A 24,590-nucleotide genomic window follows, 5' to 3' on the forward strand; every position below is an offset into this window, starting at 1 on the left:
CACACTCTACCTCTCTCTCCTTCAATAAATAAGTAAACATTTTTTTAAAAATTAAAAAAAACTACTTCCTGCCTCAATTTTCCAAATGAAAAACTAAAATAAGTTGATGTGATGCTTTATTATCTGTGGTCTATAATAGAAAAAGTCGTTTGACGACACAATATGGCATGCTTTCTCAGGGAAGGGGAGATCCATTAGTTTTCTTTATGCATCAGCTATTTTTCTAATTGGAACTGAAGCCAGCCAGGAAGAGGATTTAGTAATATGTAGAGAAGGAAAATAATATTTTTTCTCATTTTATCCTTCAATTTTTTGATCTACTGAGTGCTTGTCAATTATATGGACATGGAGGAATAATTAAAACCAAGGATTAAGATGGATGAGACATGGGTAGTGGATAGATCTCAAGTCTAGAATACTTTCCAAGCAGGATCCAGAAGACTCCAAAAAATAAAACCTCTTGATGTCTTACACATGAAGAATCTGACAGTCCAGGTCAATGGCAACAGGGAGACTTACTCAGTTTTTCAGCTATAAACTCCTATCACATAGTCTCAGAGACACTAAAACTCATAGGATGAAGATACAAGTCTTATCAAGAGACCCAAGGTCAAAGACTAGTAGCTTGAGACTCACTTAACAAAAATGAGACTAGCTACAATCAAATCTATATTCATGCCAAATGGAAATAATAAGTGAGTGAATTTTCCAATTCACTGGGAAAGTAGGGGAATACACCCAGAGACAGATGCTTATATGTAGATTTATCACACATGTATCACTGAGTAAAGGACACCTTGGGTCAAGTACCAGTTCTGGAACCAAAATATAGCTGAGCCCCATCTATCTGTGACAGAGAAAGTATAATTAAAAAGTTCAAAAAGTAGAAGTAAATTGCCAGATGAAATTTGGGGAAAATATAAATAAAGCACATACGTAGCATCTTAAAATTTTTATCATATATATATATATATATATATATATATATATATATATATAATAACCAGTTAAATGTATTTCCACTCTATAGGATGTCTCCTTCAATATATATTATATATAAAACTTAAGGGTCTATGGAAATGTCTGGAAAATATTTGTGGACCATCTTCTCATGAAACTCAAGAAACTCTTTTGACTTTAGATTTGCAATTGGGATGAAGAAGGAAAACAGATACGGAACTGGTGGGTTCTTTTTACAAAACTAGATAGCTGTATGTGTGTGGTACAGAAAGGGGCAGTGGTAAATAAATACAAGAAAGAAATAGAGCAATGAAGAGAGCTCACATAACAAAAATTCCACCTTGTATTTCTATTTACAGATGGAAGGAATACTTGTATAAAAAGTCACTTGTTCAGAGACCAAACCACAACTCATTAAAACAAATTATTCTCAGTAACAACTTATCATAATAGTCAAAAACTAGAGGAAAAAAAACATACAATGGGTTACAGCAAGGAGAATGAAAACTTAAACTACATACCTAAATATGTATGAATCTCAGAAGCACAATACTGAGTAAATGAAACCAGACACAAAAAAGTACATACATTTATTGTGCATTTGTGCATTTGTGAAAAGCTCAATAATAGACACAACAAATTTATTTCAGTCTGAAGAATAGTTATCCTAATTGGAAAGTAGTGACTGGAAGGAATTACTAAGGGGTGTCTGGGATGCTAATAATAGTGTTTCTTAATCTAGGTGCTAGTTACACACTTTATGAGAATTTATCCAGCTGTACACTTGGGATATACACACTATTCTATATATATTTTCCATTTCAATTAAAAATACTAGAGGTGCCTGGGTGGCTCAATCAGTTAAGCTTCTGACTTCAGCTCAGGTCATGACGTCATGGCTTGTGGGTTTGAGCCTTGCGTTGGGCTCTGTGCTGACAGCTCAGAGCCTGGAGCCTGCTTCAGATTCTGTGTCTCCCTCTCAATCTTCCCCTCCTCCACTTGTGCTCTCTCACTCTCTCTCAAAAATAAACATTAAAAAATTTTTAAAAAAATACTAAAGCAGCATTTCCCACCTGTGTTCCACAGGACTCTGTTGCCTAAAGAAATGTTATGTTATGGACTTCTTCCATAAAATAATTTGGTTTTCCATACATTTGGGAAATGCTGGGGAAAACCCAGTTAAATATATTTCCACTCTGTAGGATGTCTCCTTCAATGATATTAACTCTTCCTGCATGGGCTTGGATCCACTCATACTGTCTCTATTCAAGTTTTTCTAAGGTTTCCTCTGGCCCCCAAATTTCAGTCACAACAGAAACTGCATGAAAGGATGTGGATCTGTACATACCCCACATAGTTTGCCCCCTGACTGGAACAAAACCACTTTGAACACACACTGAATCTTATCAACCAGGGCAGATCAGCAGCACCACCTTATCATGGAAGAGCACACATTTAAAATAGGGTGTTGCCTCCTCTTTTGAAATCATGACTCCATTCAATGCTCTTGCACCCGTCTAATCCCAGAGCAGTGAATTGGCACATTTCATGAAATTTGCCAATACAATACAGCAAACAAATACAGGAAAACAAATTTCAAATAGAGCTTTTTGCAGCTGTGATTTTGGAATGCCCAAGTAATCTCAGCATTCTCGTGGATTTCCAGCTCATAAATCTGAGTTTCTCGCAAATACTTGAAACCTATCACAAGTTGACTCTTACAATCACTTCATTTTTCTACTCACTTATGTCAAAACACATCAATGCTTCTTTATAGCTAGCATTTTACTTGTTCACAATGCATTCATTGATTCAGGCTCTTGCCTCTTTTTTCTTAAACTCTTTGTCACTCTTGTTACCATGAGTGAGATTGTGGAATGTGAAGGCTGTCTCTATGCACAAATAAATAACAAGCAGTGTTCTATGTTGTTAACTTTAGGTCATTTTCCACAACTTTAGTTATTTATCTAACTTAATTTAATCAATCATCTAGTTTACCTTTGTCTATTCATTTCTGCCAAATTCTAAAGTAAAAAAAAAGAAAAAGAAAATCCCCTAAATTTAGCTAATTACCTTTTTATTGGAGGGGGAGAAAAGCTCAATCTTCAAATGACTTATAAACAGTATGCCTCAAGTCCATCATCTCTTCCTGGCATCTGAGCATCCAGTCTTTTCATTCCTTTTGCTGTAGTCCTAATCAGATATACCACCCACTGCTCCTTAATTATAAAATGAGGGCAGGGAAACTAGACGGTATTTCAAACCAAGGCCTTAAGCCAAGGCATTCAGAATAACGGATCCTAATTATGTTATATTGATTTCCAGCAGGAGGATTAAATTATCTATTTCAAAGAAAATTTAGAACAAACATTAACATAGTGATGTCTGGTTTGGTGAGAAACCATTTGGAGTGGAAAACAGGACTTCAATGTTTCAAAGCATACTAAGAAGACCATACTGCAAACACCAAACTATATTATACTCCATGGATAAATAGTAAGCATGATTATATTTGCCATTAGAAATAGAGGGAGAATAAAATTAAGAGAAAATTCTACAAATGGAACTGCCATAGCCATGATTATACAATCCTAATGCAAAGTTGAAAAGAGTGTAATAAAATGACCACTGGAGCTTGGGTGGCTCAGTCGGTTGGACATCTGACTTCAACTCAGGTCATGATCTCCCAGTCAGTGAGTTCGAGCCCCACATTGGGCAATGTGCTGATGGCTCAGAGCCTGGAGCCTGCTTCACATTCTGTTTCTCTCTCCCTCTCTCTCTCTCTCTTTGCTCCTCCCCCGCTTACGCTCCATCTCTCTGTGTCTCTCAAAAATGAATAAATGTTAAAAAAAATTTTTAATGACTACTGGACTTGGTTTATGTCCAAGATACAGTGAGCAATCTTGCAGATAATATTTTAAATATATTTGCTCCAGAATGAGGAAAAACATTATCCAAAGAGCTACAGGAAAAACAAATTCACTTAAGAGTAAAAACACTTAAAGTTTTAATCAGAAAGAATTCCTTATACTAGGAAAAAGAATAATACATTTCATGATTAGCTAATTCATGTTCATACAACTAATAATGATGACACCTACCTCATTTAACTCTTGCCGAGTCTCAAAAGTGTCCTTTGACCAAATGGTAGCCCTCTGGTCGATTCTATAAAAAAGAAAACGTATTTCCATTGAAAAGAAACTTTTCAACAATGTACAATTTGAAGCTGGCAGCTACAGATCTGGCTGTGCCCTTGTTCAAAACCCTCAGTGGTGTCCCACTGACCATGGAATAAAGTCCAAACTCCTTATAATAGTGTACAACACATTATTATTATTATATATTATATCAGTGCTTAAATTCTGCCAGCCTGCCTGATCCCACTTCCCAACACTCATATCCTGTTCCTTACACTCCAGGCTCTTTTGGCCTTCCCTTGGTTTCTTGAACACATAGTGCTGGTTCCCATTCAAACCTTCACACTTGTCCCAAACTGTTCTCCCCAAGATCTTCATAAACAGACTCTTCTCAGCATGTAAACATCAGTTCAGTTGTGATGTCACCTCCCAGTAAGACTTCCTGATGTCCCTGACTAGAAGTAATCACTATCACACTGTCCTTAATTTTCTGCTTAGCACTTATCACTATCTGAAAGTAACCTGTTTGTTTGCATTTCCACATTAAAAGGTAAGCTCCAAGAAGTTAGTGATTTTGTCCATTCTCTACACTGCTGAATCTTGAGTACCTAATACAAATTCAATATTTTTCATTCATTCAAAAAAAAGTCTTATGTGATCAGATAGATCTGATACAGTCACTACAGAAAGATACCATTTGTTCACTGAAGACAGCATTTGAAAATTTCATGCTGTCTTTTTACTAACACAAAAAACATAGCAATTTCTGGGTAACATTGTGAAGCTAGGTTTTGCCACTACATAGTTTCTAATAAAATAAGGCATATCTACTCTGAATCATTTTTTTTAGTTTAAATACAAAAAAGCAAAACTTCACTACTGACCGATGCTAAATTCCAAATCATGATTTGTCAATGTTATAATCCAATAGTATTTGTTACATAACATTCAAGTTTTTCTACAACAATTTGCATGATATTATATAATAAGCATATTAAATTATAGGTAATATCCTTATAAAAAGTCCTGCTCTCTTAATAAAATATTTAGTCACCATTAAGTCATTTATAAAAAGCTTTATTTGGTGACATAATTATTTATAGTTATTATTCTACTTCAATTTGAGTCCTGAAGAAAGCATACATGACCTTTGAATGGTCAATAAGATTAATGATTTCTTTAAGTCATGATGCACATTTAAAAATGCCACAAGCATAATTTCTTCAAAATATTAAGATTACAAAATTTATTCAGTCCAAAGGCATTGCTAACTGTGCAAACAATTTACTTAAAATAAGAAAAGTAAGGATATGAAAAAACAAAATCATATAAGATGCACTGATGTCTACTACACCACAAATGAGCATGTATCTCCTGAGTGTGAAAGAAGGTTAATGGTCCAACAATGAGCTCAGGGAAAGTCCACTCAGTGAGAAAACAAAGTGAGGAAGAACACTGCTGGCACACCCATCCTATCCTCATCAATTTCCTGATCTGCAAACACAGTAATTTTAGGGATTCAGAAAATACTCAATTGCTCTATTCCAAATGGGGGAAACCCTCTTGAGGATAGAAATTAACCTGTCCGATCCAGTAACATCTAAAATTTTTAGTGGTTCATAATTTCTTTGTAATTCTTTGTGGTTCTCAAATTGCATTTCTATAGAGTTGTAGTAGCACCAGAAAAATGGAAGAGTGATATCCTTTAATGAAAAAAAATATTTACTACTTTATATTTTAAACATAAATTTGTCTAGGAATTTAAAATAAATACAAAGATAGCATATATTAATGGAAAAAGCAGAAATAGACTTTGTTAAAAATATGTATTACTAAGATACAGAGTACAGACTACTTGTACTACACTCACATGATATTCCAGGAAAACTACTTAAAATCTCCAAATAAACCCAAGATCAATTTTGAAAACTGTGGTCTAAGCATCAAGGGTCCTTTAATTCAATAGCCATCTGAATGTTTCCTATATGCCTGGTATAGTATTGGGGAGGTAAGTGTTAATAAGACTCTAGGCCTTTAGGAGGCTTATGATTTAGTGGAATCTGAAGCAGAGGATAAAGCTAACACCAAGTCTTGAAGCTGATTTCAGTAAGTCAGGGATCAGGCCATAGAGGCTGATATTAGAATGGTAGAAAGGAACTGGGGAGGTAGAAACTAGAGAGATATTTTCAAGGATAAAAACAATCAAGAAGTCTTGGGTATGTATTTAAAGTACGGAATAAAAGAGATAGGATAATCAAAATTATTCCCAAGTTTTGAGACATGTGACTAGAAAGATGACAGGTGGTTTTTATAATGGAGGTAAAGAAATATTTAATTTTGGTGGGAAGATTAAGCAGTTGGCAGAAAGGGAGGCAATTCATGAGTTTAGATTTAGATATTTTCAGTCTGAAATAGAGAAGTAATCCCTCAGTAGGGCTCAACCTAGAATTGGAACTCTACAGTGTGTTCAGCAGAGGTGTGGTGGTGATGGTAACAGTGATGTGTTGTCACAAGTTCTGCCTTGATATTTTCCCTGTTGTGTGGCCAGAGTCTAGCATCAGTGTGGCCAGAGCCTAGCATTATGCCTAGCATGGCATACACTCAGTACCTGTCCTTCAGATGGGTGGGTAAAGGAAGAAACAGAAGGAAGCTGATCTAAGAATGAGTTCTTCATCCACCACTTACTAGGTGTGTGTACCCATGGGTAAGATATCAATCTCTCTAAGCCTCAGTTTCCTCAACTGTAAAGTGAGGATAATGACAGCTACCTCATAGGATAATTCATGATACTACTGCTAGGCGTATTAAAAATAACACATGGATTCTAGAATCATATATGAAAAATACCATAATCGAATTATAAATGATGATAAGTAATGGTATATTTTATTAACAATGATCAAAGTCTTGTGAATAAGCAAACTGAAAGGGACAAAACCTGGGACTTCCTTACTCAGGTCCACTGGGTAGGTCTCTGAAACTGGTCAGTTGGTAGACAAATGAAAGAAAGTATAGATCCATCACTAGGAGTAAAGAAGCTTAGAATATCATTCTAAATATTAAAGAGAAAGAAGCTATAAGAAAAAAAAGGTGTCAAGGACCATCTAACAAATTGCCAGCCATTACTATGCCAGGCTGGGAACGCCAGGTACTTTACTTACATTATTTCATTTAATCTTCATAGTGATTATATGAGATTAGCATTACTATATCACTTGGCTTAACAGGAAACAGGGAAGTTAAACAACTTTATACATTCATTAAACTACTATTTATGAACCTCCATCTATGTGCCAGGTACGACTGCAGATTTTTGGAATAAAACAGTAAAGCAAAGTCTTTGCCCTCATGGAACTTGTAATTTTCATACAAGGAGAAAGAACCTACAGATATAAACCAGTGAGCTATGGTGCACCAGATGCTAAGTATTATGGAGAAAAAGAAAGCAAGGCAAGGAGAACAGGGCATGCATATGGAATGCCTAAGCTCACACTGCTAGAAAATCTCAGTCATCTGGAGATAATGAGAATGAAAGCAGAGAAACAAAAGGCCAGTGGAATTGAACAAGATAAGCTTCATGGCAGAAGAGGAAACAGAAATGAAAGTTTCTCACTAGAGAAGTTTAGCAATGAAAAGAAAACTGGAACAGTAGCTAGGTGTTTCAAGTTCCCCCCTTTTTTAAAAGGTATTTGAAGATATTGCTGGGACCATTTGTAAATCTTCCTGGAAGATAACCTAAATACAAACACTGGGTCACACTGAAACATTCCCTCCAATTCTCTTGCTTCTCTTCAACCAAAATAATAACAGGAAAGGAATCAAGCAAATCTCTACCCAATGCATGTTTCTGGAGAGGTCAGTGATGAGAAGCACTCTGCCCTGCTCTGTGGTCGAAGCAACAGGAAATGCAGATTGGACTCCTCAAAGCATGATTATGGCCCTCAGCACTGATGGGAGTGTCCTGCTTCTGAGCATTACTACCACTACCATCACTGTCATTGTCACCACCACCATGATTACTGTCACCATCACCACCATTGTGACAACAATGTGTCACACCAATGTGTCATTGTCACCACCACCACCATCACCACAATCACTACTGTACTGCCACCACCATTGGCATCATTGCCATAGTCCCTGTCATCACTGCCACATCCATCATCACCACCACCAAGGTCACCACCACTGCTGCCACCATCATTGTAACCACCACTGCTGCCATCATCACCACCACCACCATCGCCCATGACCACTATTGTATCTGCCACCACCACCACCATCACTGCCACTGCCACTGTCATTACCACCTCCATCACCAGTGTCATCACCACCATTGTTGTCACTGCCACTACAACCATCGCCACTATTGTCATCACCATGACCACCAACACTGCCACTATCATCATTGCCACCATTATATATTTTGAATTAAAAGCACTTCTAACAGAGAAATATAAAACCTAATTATGTGCTGATATTAGAAGTGCTTCTTCCTGGATGGAACTGCATCCAGTTTTGGTCACTGCAAAATTATGGATAACCTACTGAAGTGCAAATTTTTAAAATTTTGGTGTTTCCACATTGCTGGGAAATTAAAGCATGTGCTGAGTCAATCTATATGGTCATCCTGCAGTGGTTTTCCCTCAGAATGTGCACTGGAATTCAAAATAGCAAAATAAACAAAGCATTAAGATATTTTTCTTGGCCTAAGGGTAGTGTCAAGCCCCAGATGTGATAATTTGTGAAGAAGCAATATCTTAGCATAGATTTTTATATCAACCTTTCAATGATCTATAATTAAATTAGCAGATGAAGGTGTTCCCTATCTCAGTGAAAATCTTCTCCCTCTATCCAATGTCTTCCTCATGGAAGACATCTGAGAGTTATTCTGACACTTTCCTCTCCTTCAAGCCCCATAGCCACTGTATTATGAAGTCCTTCAATTTCTTATCGCAAATAACTTCTGCATCTGTCCTCTTCCCCTCCACCTCCATCACTACTACCTCAGGTCAAACGACTATAATCTGTCTTTTGGACTACCACTATGGTCTCCCTATTTCCCCTCCCCCCCCAAACCATTTTCTACACAACCACCTTATTTCCCTTCTCCACATGACACTTAAAATAAAGACCAAAATTCTTAAAGTATCCTAGGACATTGTGAAGGATTTATCACCTGTTAGCCTCTTCAACTTCAATTCACACCATTCTCACTCTCTGCTACTACTACACTGACACTTTTTCAGTTCTTTGGATGCACCATGTTCCTTTTCACCTCAGGCCTTCGTATGTGCTGTTCCTGTGCCCATAATGCTGTTCTCTCTCCATTCTCTTTCCTAATTAACACATTCATCCTATAGACACAAGGTAGCTCATAATCAGGTCTCCTTTTTATATGTTCTTCCTGTATTCTGATCTACATCTGCTCCATAGCATAGTCCCTAATTGTGTATTTCTATAATTATCTGATTGCCTCTTTCATGATGGAGCACTCTATAGAGCAGGGACCTTGTGAGTCTTGCTTGTTATTTTTATCTCTAGGGCTAATCCTGACATTTGGCACATAGTAGGCACTCGATGTTTGTTAATAAAGTATTCATCCTAGGGTTATGGACAGCTGCCAATTCTGGTATATTCCCAAGTATGTACAATAATTATGATAAAATGCATGCTTTTTCCCCACCTGTAATTTTCTAGCAGGACTGGCAGGATAGGATGACTCTCATTCCTACAAACAGTTACATTTCTTCCCTGGGGAGACCTGCTGAAGATTAGCAAGTGGTGTTCTAATCCACATTTAGAAAACCCGGGCAGAAAGAGTAAAAGGAGAGCAGCCAGTACACTTTTCAGAATGCTTTATATAGAATCAGAACCTTAAGTCTGAACCAAGCTGAACTTTGGATCACTCTTAAGAGTTCAAGATATTCCACTGCATTAAATTGAGCCTCTGTTCAGAAAGCAACATGGGATACACTAATGTATACCCGGATGAATACTGGCTAGCTGTATGACTGTTGTTTCCTGAAACTCTTTTAAAAACAAAAGGTATATCCCAAGAGGACAACCATCTGAGCAAAACATTCTTTATGTATAAACAATAGCTCTATATGCAGACACAGACAAGATGCCAATAAATTCCAGTAGTATTATTAGCAACAATAACAATCTTCAATACCAGTAAATATAAAATTCCTTTCTCTAGGGAGTCTAAGCTATATTAAAGACATTCTCTTATTGGTGTTTTCTTTTAACCAAATTTCTGTGCCAAAGGACTGAGGTTACATATTGGGCAGCTATCTTCAAAGATAAAGAAACCAAGGCACTGAATCTTAAATGACCCCCCAAGAGACCACTGACAGAAAACAGAACTGGTAGTCAGTAGATCTTTATGAACTGACTTTTCAAACCATGTATGTACTTTTCCATGTAAATAAATTCCCGTAGATGGGAGAAGGAGGTCATGGTTAAAGGCAGAATGCTGATTTCTAATAATATGCCTTGGCACTAATTATTAGAACCCAGTCTCCACTGCTTTTCATACTTCTCTGAAGATTACTATCAATCAGTATTATTAAAAACATATTCCTGGGCCCCACATTTACTGAAGCTGAATTCCCAAAGGAATGCACTGGTAATATGTATTTAACAAGCACTCCAGGGCATTCCTAGTTGGGAAACATTATCCTAAAGGTCCAGGTAATGGGAGGATACCAGTGGCTGAAGAGCACAGGTGAAGGACTTCTGTGAGTACAGGAGTGCTCTGGGTATTTCTGGCCTGGGCTCCCAGGGGGCACATTCCAAAAAAGGAAGAATCATGTCCCTGAAGAGACTCTAAGAAAAACACTGAACACAAGGCAGCCCAGCTGCACTGGAATAGATACCGCTCCTCACCTTGGTGGGCTGGAACAGAGCCCAGAAACAGTCAGAACCATACCAATGTCCAAAGAATGTGTGAGGTGTGAGTCAAGCCCATGAGGCCAGCATCAGTACTGAGAGAAGAAAGGAGGTAGAGTAGCCATGGGTGTGGTCAAAAACCCCTATGAATCAAAAAGAAGAGTTTGGGAAGGGATTGAGGACAAGGGATCCATTGGGAGCACAGATCCTAATACATTATTATTGATAGCAGCACCTGGTCTGCTGAGCTGTATACAAAGCAGTTCCTTCCATCATCTCATTTATTCCATTCACTTAGTAAGTATTTATGAGACATCTGCTTCCTGCGCCAGGCAGTGGTCTGCCCAAGAGGCACAGTGGTCATAGCAGATGCGTTAGCTCCATGGACAGTTCTGCTCACTCAAATTATCTCCCTTTAAGCACCTGCCAAGTCTCTCTACTTTTCTGCCTCAAGATTTTGTGAGGCAGAGCTCACTCCTGCAGCCTAGAAGTGTGGGGGAGTTACTCCTCTGGGGACACCCTCTGCCAGCAAAGAGGGGAGCATGTGAATATACACTTCAGCCCCTAAATTTCAAAGGGATACATCCTCAGATGTATTTACAAGGTTCCTCAGAGAGTCCTCAGGGAGCTAATCTCCAGTTGCCAAGAGTAGTAACCTTAGTTACACACATGCTGTCAGCTCTCCCTCCTCCCCCACTTTCTATCACCTCCCTCTACCCAAGGCTTCCTATAAGACTCTGCTTTCTGAAGGAATCTAATGTAAGCAAGTGAGCAACATTACAAAGTAAACACGATACCTGTCTTTCTGAGTCAGAGACAGAAAAAAAATCATCCAAATGAAGATTTAGTCTAGGGACAGATACAGTGAAGGGGACAGGAGATCACAAATAATGGTGGGGGACGGTGGCTAATTTGAATGACAGGTAAATATTTGATGAATATTAAATTTTCATTGCACTGGGCACTGTGATATTACATCTGATACTTGGCCTTCCAATATTCTATCTTTTAAATTATGAATCAAGATAGTGCTAGGAACAAAAGAACTTAAGAAATGACACAGAGGACTTACATAAGCATTAATATTAAACAAGCCTAAATCCTAACTGTTCCCTATTAAAGATTTTCCTTCTCTTCCAAAAACAAGAAGTTATGAGTCTCTAATATTCGCTTCTACTCTTCTCTCTTCCATCTTCACTGCCACCATCACCTCCCACGTGGATGATGCATTGCCTCCAATATGTCTCCTTGCTTCCCCATATCACACACTACCTAGAGTGGTCTTTTAAAGATGGAAATCTGAGCATGTCATGCTCCTGGTTATAACCTCAAATGGCTTCCTTTTGCACTTCAACAAAATCTGAGATTCATACCGTGGCTTCAAGGCCCTGTGCAGTCTGGGCACTGCCAGCGTTTCTGATGCCATCTGATATATTCCCTCTGCAATTCAACTTCTCCAGCCTTTTGGCCCTTTGTCTATGACTTGAATAAGCCAGCACCTCCACACCACTATTCTGAGTACTTACACTAGTTAGAATTCTCGATATCATTCCATTTTAAAGCAAACAACAAATGCCATACATACATGCAACACTAACCTCTCCTTACTAATGTGGTCTTGGCAAAGAACCTGGATTTGGCAGGTTTGGATTGGCAAATAATCTGGAATCCAGGACCTGGATTAGTGCTACTCTGAGAGGCAAGGGTGAATTAATGATCAGAAAGACAAGTCAGAGGAGCCTGGTTCTTGCATGCTTTAATCTCATTCAAGTTTGACAAGGCACATAAAATTTTTTGGCAGTTACCTTGGTTCTTAACTGTCTTCTTCTTTCAGTTCCAAGTTCTTCTCATGCCCCTCCCCACAAGTCATTCCAACAGTGTGGTGATTTTATCTTCTCAGCACTTTTTACCTCAAATCCACTTCTGACAAACAACCTTCCCAGGGAACTAGTCCTTCACATGAAAATCCCAAGGACTCTATTTTGTGTGTCTAGATGTATTCAATAGGCTCAGTGTGGCCAAAGTTGTTTTCTTGTATGGATATTAAATTCAAGGCATTGTTAAAAAGTCTCCTGAAATCTGGCCTTACTCCTGCTTCCACCTTCTCAAGTTTCACCTCTTGGACCCCATTGCCATTTAAATGGGCCCTGGTATTTCCTTTGCCCATGGCCATGGCATCTACAGTCATGGGAGTTCTCTTGATTAGAACTCTACGCTAGTGGACCCCTGAAAGGCTTGCTCTGCTTAAGGGATATAAAAACAGACATTCTTCAACTTTTATATACAGAATAAAACACTCAAATGAAGAGGTGTCTAGGATACAAATTCTGATTTTAAGTGTCATCTGACCCTATAAAAATCACCTTTAATATTTGCTTTCTGATCCCAACTGACTCAAACCATAAAAGCCACAGATACCACTGAAAATGCCTTTTAGGTTTCTTCTACTCAAAAATAATTTTTAAAAATCCATTCTCTTCTATACTTTCCTAATATTCTTCTCTACCTCGAACTGATATACAACAATTCAAAGAAACAGAACATAAATGATGATTTGCATTTGTGCAAATTGATGATTGAAGCAATTATAGTAAATTTATTTCTGGTTCTATATCTTGAACAGTTGATACTACTTTTTTTTCATGTATAAATAATTTTCCCTGTTACAAACTTAAGAGGAACCCAATGGGGGAAAATTTGGAAAGCAAAATGAATATTTTAAAAATCACCCACAGCCATTCCATCTGAAAATAACCACCAATAAAATGATTTATGTCTTTCCAGTGTATATTTCTGTATATAATTATATATTAAGCAAAAATAAGATAAACTTATAATTCTGTTTTGTAGTTGCTTTTTTTCTCCATGTATAAATAAATCATGAATATGTATCCATGTTAATGAAGACTCTTATAAAACATAGTTTTAAATATCCATCATGAATTTTGGCATTTCTCTTGGAGGTGGTGGTATGCACTCTAGAAAGCATTTAGGAAATTTAGAGGCTATTTGTGATTAGTGCAAAGGCTGGGGGTCCCTGCTGACATTCTGTAGGCTACAACCAAAGATACTAGAGCCTTGAGATGAGCAGGGTAGTTTCACACATCAAAGAATTGTTCCACACCTGGCATGCCTTCCAAATGTCTTTTGGGAATGTTAAAGTCAGAGGCATTTTGCCCTAAGAACAATCTGAGCTAAAAAAACTGTAAGGGCTAGTGGGTTAAATAGAAATATCTAGAATATACAAGTATGGAGAAGGGGATTGGACTGAACTGTCTCAAATGTTCCACTTAGACCCAGTATCCTAAGATGCTGCCATATACAGAAAACCAGCCACATGACTTTCTAATTCTCTCAAAATTATCAATTCTCCATTTTATTCCTATCTTCTTTCATGATCAGATAACTGAAAAATTTATATGCCACATCTTTTTGGTTTATCATTTTAAATCCCATGTCTGGATAGCTTTACCCTTAAGCACAAACCAAGGAAACTGAAATGGAAGTACATAAAAATATTTTAAGAAATTCTTACTACAGCAATATCTACAAATATGAATTCCAGAAGTAACCAAAATACATACCGATTTGGAGTTACAAAAATGATGGTATATTTCATAGTCACTATCATATGGAAAAAAACAATATTAAGTAGGACAAACAAGCTACACAGAAATGCCTAAGATTTCATATATATGAAAAAAATTTATATATACAAATTAAATTGGTTAAGAATAAAAGAAAAATAGGAAGAGTGGGTGGAAACTGTATATGTCACTATATATGATGTGAGTGGATGTGGATGCGGATGTGGATGTGTTTGTGTGTGTGTTTAGCATTGAACATTAGTCTTTTTTTTTAACATTAGTCTTGAAAAGGAATAACCCTTAAGCACCAGAGCAACCATTGCCTCATTGGGAAGATAAAGAGTAAGTTAAAGAATAGGACACCCTTAAATACAGACAACAGGGTGGCTGGAGGGGAGGTGGGGGGGTGGTGGTGATGGGCATTAAGGAGAGCACTTGTTGGGATGAGCACTGGGTGTCATATGTAAGAGATAAATCACTGGGTTCCACTCCTGAAGCCAAGACTACACTGAATGTTAATTTGAGTTAAAACAACAACAACAAAGGAATAACCTCATTCCCATGGCCTCAGGCACACTGAACGCCTAACCAGCTGGTCAGTTTTAAATTAAATTTAAGTTTATATGCACACTCTGTCTTCTATAATCACTATTGAAATTTGTCTCTTAAGTCTAGTCCAGGTTAGGCCAAGAAGATTTACAAGATGTTGAGATATTAAGGACAAATTTTTTGTTCCATCTCCTAGAAATATTATTTCTAACACTATAGGCTATAATGATACCAAAGTTTGTAAAACATGTTTCTTATAGAAACTTGTATTAGAGTATTTTGATGAAAAATCAAATTTGATCACCTTAGCCATAAATGAAGCTGAGCTTGGTGATAATTACCCCATTTCATATTTATAATCTTATATTTATATTTTTATTTATAATTATATATCTATATTTATATTCACATATCTACATCTTTATATTTATAATTTTTAAGATTATATAGTCAGAATGCATTCTGGCCTAGCTTTATACTCTGGAGTCTGTTTAAAATTAAGTCAACTCGAATGTATTAGGAAGTCCCTTTTATACACAATTTTTTATACCATATTAAAACAACAACAATATGAGGAGTGCACTTGTGGTGAGCACTGGTGATGCATGGAAGTATTGAATTACTATATTGTACACCTGAAACTAATATAACACTGTATGTTTACTAACTGGAATTAAAATAAAAACTAAAAAAAAATAGCAACAATATAAAAACATACACTACACTGGTAACCATGGTTATATTATGGTGGTAAGATTATGAGAAATTTTTATTTCTTTGGAATTTTTTATATTTTCCAATATAACCATATTTCATTTATTATTATTTTTAATGAGAGAATGTCTCTGAGTTTCCCTTTTATCTTTATTCCTAATCATTGTCCAGTGAAAGTGCTAACAATTTATAAAGTAACCAAGGGCAGTTGCAAAAAATAATAATAATTTTTAAAAACGAGTGTTTCATTCCCAGAATAATCAAGTGTGGGCTCTATGTTGTCAATCAGTTCAATGATTTGGTGATTTGGTGTAGGATACTTTTTGTGCTCTACAGCAGGGAGGAGGAATTATTTTTATCTGTGACTGAAAGAGATTGTTTTATTAAGCTACAATCTTTCCACTCTAATCCTTTAAATATCTAGAATGTTGAGCATTTTTAGTGTCAGTGCCAGAAGGGAACTAAGACGTCATCTGACCCAGACTCATGTTAGACAAGGGGACTGAGGGATTTGCATGAAGTGACCAAGGTCACCTGAGAGACATAATACAAGACTGCATTTCTTAATTTGAATGTTCTTTCCATTCTACCAAATTGTTTCTGAGCCCATCAGGATGGAGGCAAGATCGGGGGATGAAAACCAGCCCTAACTATATGGTCCCCTTCCTATGCAATATAGGCAAAATAAGCTATTCCAGAACCCTTGTTCTGGAATACTTGTCACTCAACATAGTAGTCTCAAAACACTATCAAGACCAACTAATTTTTTTTGTTCTATACCTCATTTGTTCTCCCCCTGCTCAGTTAAGAAAGAAAGAAAGAAAGAAAGAAAGAAAGAAAGAAAGAAGGAAAAGAAAAGAAATCTTAAGAGCACACTAATAAGAACATGCTGGCAACATGTAATGCTCCTGCTCTGGTACAGTCCAAGAAGGCAGTTCTCGTGTACTATGTTATTAAGAATCTCTGGGTGCTCATTCTCTTACTCATTCTTTCTCTTTTTAGCAGAGCTCCTTAAGACTCTGCTTACTTCTATGAAAAACACTTAAATAAGAAACAATTAGCTATTAAAACACACACAAGTTGTCTATCTCCAAAACAAAACCTGAAAGGATTTATCCCTCATGGAAAAGTTGCTGCCAACAAAACTTCCTCTTTCCATAAAGCAACAACCCTTTTTCTTTCTTCTGGAATGTCACAAAAATAGTCAAAGCCATCAAAGGCCATTATTTTTGCTAATACTCCAATCTTCAACCCCCTCTAACTGGGGACTTCCAGACGAAGAGGCTCCAATTCACAAATGCAACCACCAACTTAATTAGTAGTAACACAATTCTACAGAATAGTTCCTGTTTATACAGACAAGGTCTTAACAACATTAAAGGTTTAATGCTGTCATAAATTTTAATAAAATATTTTAAACACAAGTGAATTAATCACTCTCAAAAGTAAATTTACTTAGCTGGGTAAGAAATCCGCAGCTTCATTAGTATTCTGTTACATTGATAAATCCTCCTTTGTCATATCCGAGGGTTCACAAGATTGGCACTGGCTGTAGCTATATAAAAAAATCAATCAAACTGATGCATATTCATCAAGTTACTGCTCTGAACAGATCGATGGCATTTGTCTTCATTCTGTTATAAGGGGAACAAGGGCTTAAGCAAATAACAGCCTCACTGGGTGTCACACTAGAAAATGAGAGGGTTGTATTAAATGATTATTAAGGCTTCATTCTTGCTCTAACTAAATGCAGTTCTATAACTTTATATGTTTTGAAAAGCTCCAGGTACTGAAGAGTATGTCAGAGTAGGGTAATATGCAACCCCTCAACTCAGATGCAATGGAAATCCAAGTTAAAATATAAATACATCATCTTGGAAAGGAGGCAAAAGACATTATCAGACATCACCTTATCAAGGCTTAGCTCTGAGCACCTAGAGTACCCAGGATGAGTAGTTGCTGGGAAGAAAATGATTGAAGTAAGCATTATAAATCAAATGCCTGTATGAGTCAGGCAAAGAGTACAAATAAGTGGGCAGATCTGGGCAGGAGTTGTGGAAAAATGGATGGCTGCTCCTCAGCTCCTGCTAACTGTTGCCTTGTAGGGCCCTGGGTATCCCATCTTCAGATTTTCAAAAAGAATCTCCAAAATCTATAAACATGGTGATTTTAAGTTTATTTATTTTGAGAGAGAGAGAGAGAGAGAGAGAGAGAGAGAGAGAGACCGAAGCGGGAGGGGGTCAGAGAGAGAGAGAAAATCCCAAGCAGGCTCTGCACTTGACACAGGGGTCAATTTCTCTAACCATGAGATCATGACTTGAGCTGAAATCAAGAATCAGACACTTGACCCAGTGAGGCACCCCAAAACTTTCGGATTTTTAAATATTGAATCAAAATATTTTAAAACATTCTGTAAGCCAAATGTATCTCCACACTTTAGATACATCACAGATCTCTGCTGTGGGGCACTGTACAAGGAATATAATATAGGGACAGCAAAGACATGGCAAAAAGGAGGATGGATGAAGTGAAAGAGGACAGAGGGGGCTAAATCAGTATCTGAGGTTGTCTCTGTGGAAGAATATGCAAAATGGAAGGTTGGAAGTGGTTAGGATAGTGTTTCTAAACTTTTTGGGGTCATGAGTGACATAAGATTCTGATAATTGCTTTAGAGATCTTCCCTGGAAAACAACTTTTATGTAGTAGGCAGAATAATGGAGTGCACACACACACCAAGGTGCCGACGTCCTCATTTTTTGTCCCACTCCACATGTCACTCTTACGTGATAAAAGGGATGCAGTAGATATGATTAAGTTAAGGACCTTGAGATAGGGAGATTATTGTGGGTTGTCTAAATCAGTCCAATCTAATCCCATGAATCCTTTAAATCAGAAAATCTTCCCTGGGCATGGTCAAAGAGAGATGTATGGAAGAATGCTCAGAGATGCAATGTTGCTAGCTTTGCAGTGGAAGAAGGCGCACAAGTCAAGCAATGTAGGCATCCTCTGGAAATGGGAAAAGGCAAGGAAATGGATGGATTCTCCCCTAGAGACTCCAGAGAGGAATGCAGGCCTACCGACACCTTTATTTCAGCCCAAGGAGATTCATGTTGGACATCTACTGAACTGTAAGATTTTGTCAATGTGTGTTGTTTTAAGCTACAAATTTGTGGTCACTTGTTACGGTATCAACAGAAAACCGATATGATATATATACACTCAAACTTTAGAAAAAAAATTCATAAACCTCTCTGAAGCTCATCCACAGACACAAATATAGGCTCCCTGTGTTAGAAAGAGCTGACAGACAACACAATGCTCTGAGAGCTAAAGGTATGAAACTATTTCTCCTAGACATGCATGCAAAGGTCAGATCCCATCTCAACACAATTAGCTCAAAAATCTCACTTCTACAAGCATGGATTAATTCTCTGAAGACTAACTGTTCCTTTGAGTCTTGCTGAAGTGACATGTGACCCCTTGACAGCATAAAGATCTTTCCTCCCTTTTTCAAAGTGTTCATTATGCAAATAAAATATTCCCCCCATCCCCAAGAAGGTGGCATTTTACACCTACTGAGATACAGACTGGTTCCTTCCCTCACTTTGAGTCAGACCTAGGTCTGGAGTGTCCTGTTACAGTATCATGTATCTATCAAGATCTTATTGGGCACCATATGCCTCAACCTGGTCATATGCTGACTTAAAAGGGAAGAGGAATGTTATCAGGAATGTGAGATACCTTACTCAAAGTTGTTTTTAGCCTCAGATCTCATTTCACCAGTTCATCAAATTTCACAATCCCTGTAATATTTTGAGATTTTTTTTAAGTTTCATTAGAATGTCCCTAGGTGATGTCACCATGTTTGTGATAAATAACTCTATAGTTTAAAGGTTACCAACGCAACCTAAATACTAAACTTAACAGTACCAGATATAAGTGGCCTATCACCACTTCTGATCTGAGACTTAATACCAGATCCTGTGATTCCTAAAACTGGGGTGCAGAATATTCTGGAATGGTGCTAGCTCAGAAAGCTAGATCCTATCAAAGTGGAACCTGGGGGTTAGAAAGGAAGAGAAGAAAAGGAAAACAGGATATTTGGGGTCCTATGGAGGTTTGCTAAGCTGCAGAAGTGGCCAATGTGTTGGAGAGAGACAAGGCTGATTTAATGAGGAAGGCTGCCCAGTGACCCTGACTGTATTCAGTTCCTTTTTCTGACATGCAGAGGAGGTCTAAGAACCTAAGATGTTACAAACTTGTGTATATGTGCATCTCTGTTTTTCTGAGAAAAGGTGTCATAGACCTGAAAATCCAAATTCAGCTGTAACTACCCATCTATCCTCAAATGTAAGAATTGCTGCCTGGTACATTTCCTCATCAAGACTATTCTCATTCCATACTCTCAGCTCTTACTGATCATATGTGAATGATTCCCAACACAGAATCCTATTAAATTTCTGACCTGCCCTCTGATAACAGGAATATTACCACTTACCTTCCCTGCTGTAGATAAGAGATAAAATGGTTTAAAGTTACCAAACATCAAGTATATATTCCATACACACACACAAAAAAATAATTTAGGGGTTTTTTTGTTTGTTTTGTTTTGTTCTATTATTTTGAAATATGCATGGGTATATAGTTGGCTATATTCTTGCTGAGAAAGGCAGTTACAAGTCTGGTAGAGAGGAGACAGTGTCACGACACAAAATTGGTTCTAGTCAGTCTAAAACAGCTTAATTTATTTTTTTTTACTTTTTTTAATCTTTACTCATTTTTGAGAGAGAGAGAGAGACAGAGAGAGACAGAGGGAGACAGAGTGCAAGTAAGGGAGGAACAGAGAGAGGGAGACACAGAATCCGAAGCAGGCTTCAGGCTCCAAGCTGTCAGCACAGAGCCCGATGCGGGGCTCGAACTCATAAACCGTGAGATCATGACCTGAGCTGAAGTTGGACGCTTAACTGCCTGAGCAACCCAGGCGCCCCATAAAACAGCTTAATTTATAATAAGGCTTCAAATAGGAAGGAGAATGCTCCAATCATCAGAGAAATGACAAGGTTGAGTCTTACCTGACCTGAGGTCACATAAGAATAAACAGAAAAGAGGTGGCAACTTGTGAGAAGGGTGATACAAGACACCTATGAATACAGTTTAAAAAAGAGTCACCTTGCTTTTGGGGTCCCTCCAAACTTTTAGGAATCTATGATTCTAAATTTAGTACTTGAATATTTTAAAGCAAAATTATATACTACAGCCAACTTCTCTGTAGTTGTTGATTCATTTAGGCTGTGCTGTCACAAAAAAAAAATCTAAAGGTCGTGCTCAGAAGCAGAGCACTCTCTTCCCACTGAGTGAGGGCTAAGATTACGCTGTATACAAGATCCTACAAAGACAGCTGACACAACTAGCAGCTGAATTCTTTCTTCTGTTTATTTCCAGAAGAGATTTTCCACAGACAGCTGCAATGTCAGGCTCCCATCAGAATGTCATGCCAACTTGCTGCAGACAGCTTTCCACCCACATCCTTGCCCTGGACCCAGGGCTGTCTCCAGCAGGTCTAGCAGACCAGAGAGGCCAGCCCCTGGACTGCTTCAAGTGTCCCAAGGATACTACTTGGATCAACATTGAAGCACACCTGGTATGCTGTAATCAGACATTTATGGGTTCAAATTCTGGCTCAGCTTTTTCACTTGTGCAATATCAGGCCAGGGACACAATGAATCTTGGGCCTCAGGCTCCTCCTCCATAAAATGGAGCTATAAATACTTACTTTATGAGGAAGTGATGAAGGCTAAATGAGATAATATATAAAAAGAAACTGACTTGATGTCTACACTGTCATCACTAATTATCATTATCATGGAGGAAAACATTTCTAGCATGGAATGAAAGAGTACAAAATGAAATCAACATTTCTTTCTCCCAGACTATCTCTTGTCGTCTCTGAGCTGTAAGGCTGATTATCTCCAAAATGAAGACAGTGACAGTAGGTTATTTACATTTCTCTTCAATTCAGACTCAATGATACTCTCTTACAGCCCCTTAAAGCTGCTTCTGTGACTTGTAAGGAATGCCAGCCAAAGTCAGAAAGCCTTGCCTCTTGTATGGGGGTGACAAGCACCAGCATCAGCATTTCTGGGAAAGCAACACCAGGCACAGCACAACTTCTGACAGCAAAAGACCCACCTTTGTTGAACTCGCACTGTTTCTTGGCACCTGAAAGGGTGATTTTGTGGACTCTCGTGGACTTGTGTTCCTGTTCTCCCCCGACACTCTGGCTGGCTGGGTACCACATGCTCTGTCTCCTGCAAGAAGAAACAGCAAAAGTAGAGGAGCTGTCAGAGGCCATCCGTTCTCTAGTGTTCCACAGTGCTCTTCAGCTGGGAGTGGGTCTCAGGGCAGGGAGCACAATACAAAACACATTCTGCCGACTATAGTTGGGGAAGGAGGCCAATAAGTGATTTGAAATTCAAGAAACCTCTTTCTGTCAGTTGCTACAAGATTACAGGATGAAGAGAAAAATAATTAAAAATCTAATGTTCAAGTGATGATATAACCATACATTAAAATTTTCACATTAAAATATTATAAAAGGATATTGAATAAATAGATATATCTGAAAATATAATTTGTGGAATATGTATAGCATTGGCTCGTTTTTGTAAAAACAAACATATGTATGAATGTACATACACACAGATTGAGATACCATAATCTTAACAGTGACTAACTCTGAGATGTCATTTCTTTTTTTTTTCTTTTGGGGACTCATCTATATTTTTTACGATAAACATACATTATTCCTATAATAAGAAATAAATTTAAGTTAGTCTGAAATTTAAGGAACATATCATTTTTATAAATACCAAACATGCTTGATATTCCTTCTCCCACTCCCTCTCTCTGACATGCACACACACAGAATACACACACACACACACACACACACACACACACACACACACTTGCCATTAGCTACACTGCATCCAAAGAAATCACTACATTGGTCATCCCATGTTGCAGTCTACTCATTAGTTTAGAAGAACTCCAGAATGCCAAACTCTCCAGAGAATATCATAAACAAATCGAAGCAAAAATGAATCTGGATTCACTATAAAGACAAACAAACACTAAAAATGAAAGATTTATATACATTCAACAGCTGAACCGCTATAGTCTTTGAGCTGTGCCAAACCCCTAATAACAAGTTTTCCTAACAGCAAAATAGCCCCTCTTTACCTGATAAAAAAAAATACTAAAACTATAATCAGTAAATCCAGATGGCTGCCATCATGCAGTGAAAAAAAATCATGTGCTGCAATACATTTGGGTCTTAGCAGTATAATGTGGTGGCAATAGAGACCAAGATTTTCTATTCTGAGTGTGGGCTAAAGTCAGTACAAGTGACAATATGTCAAGTCACTTTTCCAAAACACTAGACTAATGTGGTGGGGCTTTTTGCCAAGTAGTCATCACAAGCTTCTAAAACAAAATTACATGGATACTTTTCTATAAGAGAGTTAAAGTGGGGAGTGGGGACAGAGATAAGGAAAGGGATTAATTATGCCACCAGAATCTTTTAATTCCATTTTTCTAAGCCTCCAGCTCAGGCAGAAGACACTCTGGAAGTAGTAACTGCTTATGAAAAATTCTACAACTACCCCAATACTGGCAAGTTTCCCCAAACAGTGGCTTTCAAGTGAGATAGCTCACTTGCAAGGTATGTGACCTTAGACAAGTTACATCAACTATCTGGATCTCAGTTTCCTCGTCTGTAAAATGGGAATAATATTCTAAGGTCACAAAGTTGTTGAACAAGATGTCACTAGAACATCTCTTACTTCCTGTCAACTGGAGGCACACAGCAGATGGGAGCTATGAATGCTAATATTGCTTTTATAAAAATTCCTTTAAAGCTCAATATTCTGAAAGTAATGTTAAGGAAATATTCAGAGATTTAACCCAAATAAGTTTATCAAAAACACACCTATTTTTGTGGCAGAATGCTTGTTTCATATTTCTATACTATTAATATCATTTTAAACATCATATTTAGAAGCCCAATACCTGTAGGCCTAAAGGAAAGACTCTTCTAATCTCTAAAAAGTTTAAATCTGAAATTTCCATCTTATTAAAATTTTTCCTTTTAGGAAAAAATAGGTTTTTTTTTTCTTTTTAAAGACGATGTCTTATCTAATCCTTTGAATCCACAAAAGTTTGAGAAGGGTTATAGGCCACACATTCTGGACTGCCATGGATTTTATGATTTATCTTAAAGATGAATAAGAGGGGGTATCTGGCTGGCTCAGTTAGAAGAAGATGTAACTCTTGATCTCAGAGTCGTGAGTTGGAGCCCCATGTTGGGTGTGGAGATTACTTAAAAAATTAAAAATCTTTTAAAAAAGATGAATAAATGGGGCTCTGGAGAAAGTGCCATAATCCTCTCAAGTCACAGATCTCAAAGTGTTGCAAGAGGAGAATTTTTCTCTGGCATGGGTGGATAGAGTATTTGGGGACATCTGACAATCAAGTCCCTGATTCAAGAGGAGAAAAAAATGGCATTGTCAGCCATGCTTCTGCCCACTAAGAATTTGAAACTTCAAGATGGTATGGAGAACCTGGAAAGAGTAAGGACTTTGGTATAAAGCATCCTGAATACCAACCAACAGAGCAGACTCTGATGCGAAATATAAGCATAATTGTAATGATGGATGCTGCACTTTCCAATGACAAAATGTTAGAT

General features: G+C 37.6%; 1 protein-coding gene across 6 annotated transcripts in view; it reads right to left on the bottom strand.

The window, feature by feature from the left end:
- FAM13C (family with sequence similarity 13 member C) overlaps nucleotides 1-24,590 on the bottom strand; it is a 160,698-nt gene that overhangs the window by 80,057 nt on the left and 56,051 nt on the right. For all 6 annotated transcript variants that reach the window (XM_053207565.1, XM_015072836.3, XM_053207567.1 and 3 more), the window contains 2 exons: nucleotides 22,034-22,152; nucleotides 4,062-4,125 (listed from right to left, as the gene is read on the bottom strand). In XM_053207565.1, the coding sequence (XP_053063540.1) occupies nucleotides 4,062-4,125; nucleotides 22,034-22,152 (183 nt within the window). The remainder of the gene's footprint in view (nucleotides 1-4,061; nucleotides 4,126-22,033; nucleotides 22,153-24,590) is intronic.

This window comes from Acinonyx jubatus, chromosome D2 (genome assembly GCF_027475565.1).
Source record: "Acinonyx jubatus isolate Ajub_Pintada_27869175 chromosome D2, VMU_Ajub_asm_v1.0, whole genome shotgun sequence".
Classification (NCBI taxonomy): domain Eukaryota; kingdom Metazoa; phylum Chordata; class Mammalia; order Carnivora; family Felidae; genus Acinonyx; species Acinonyx jubatus.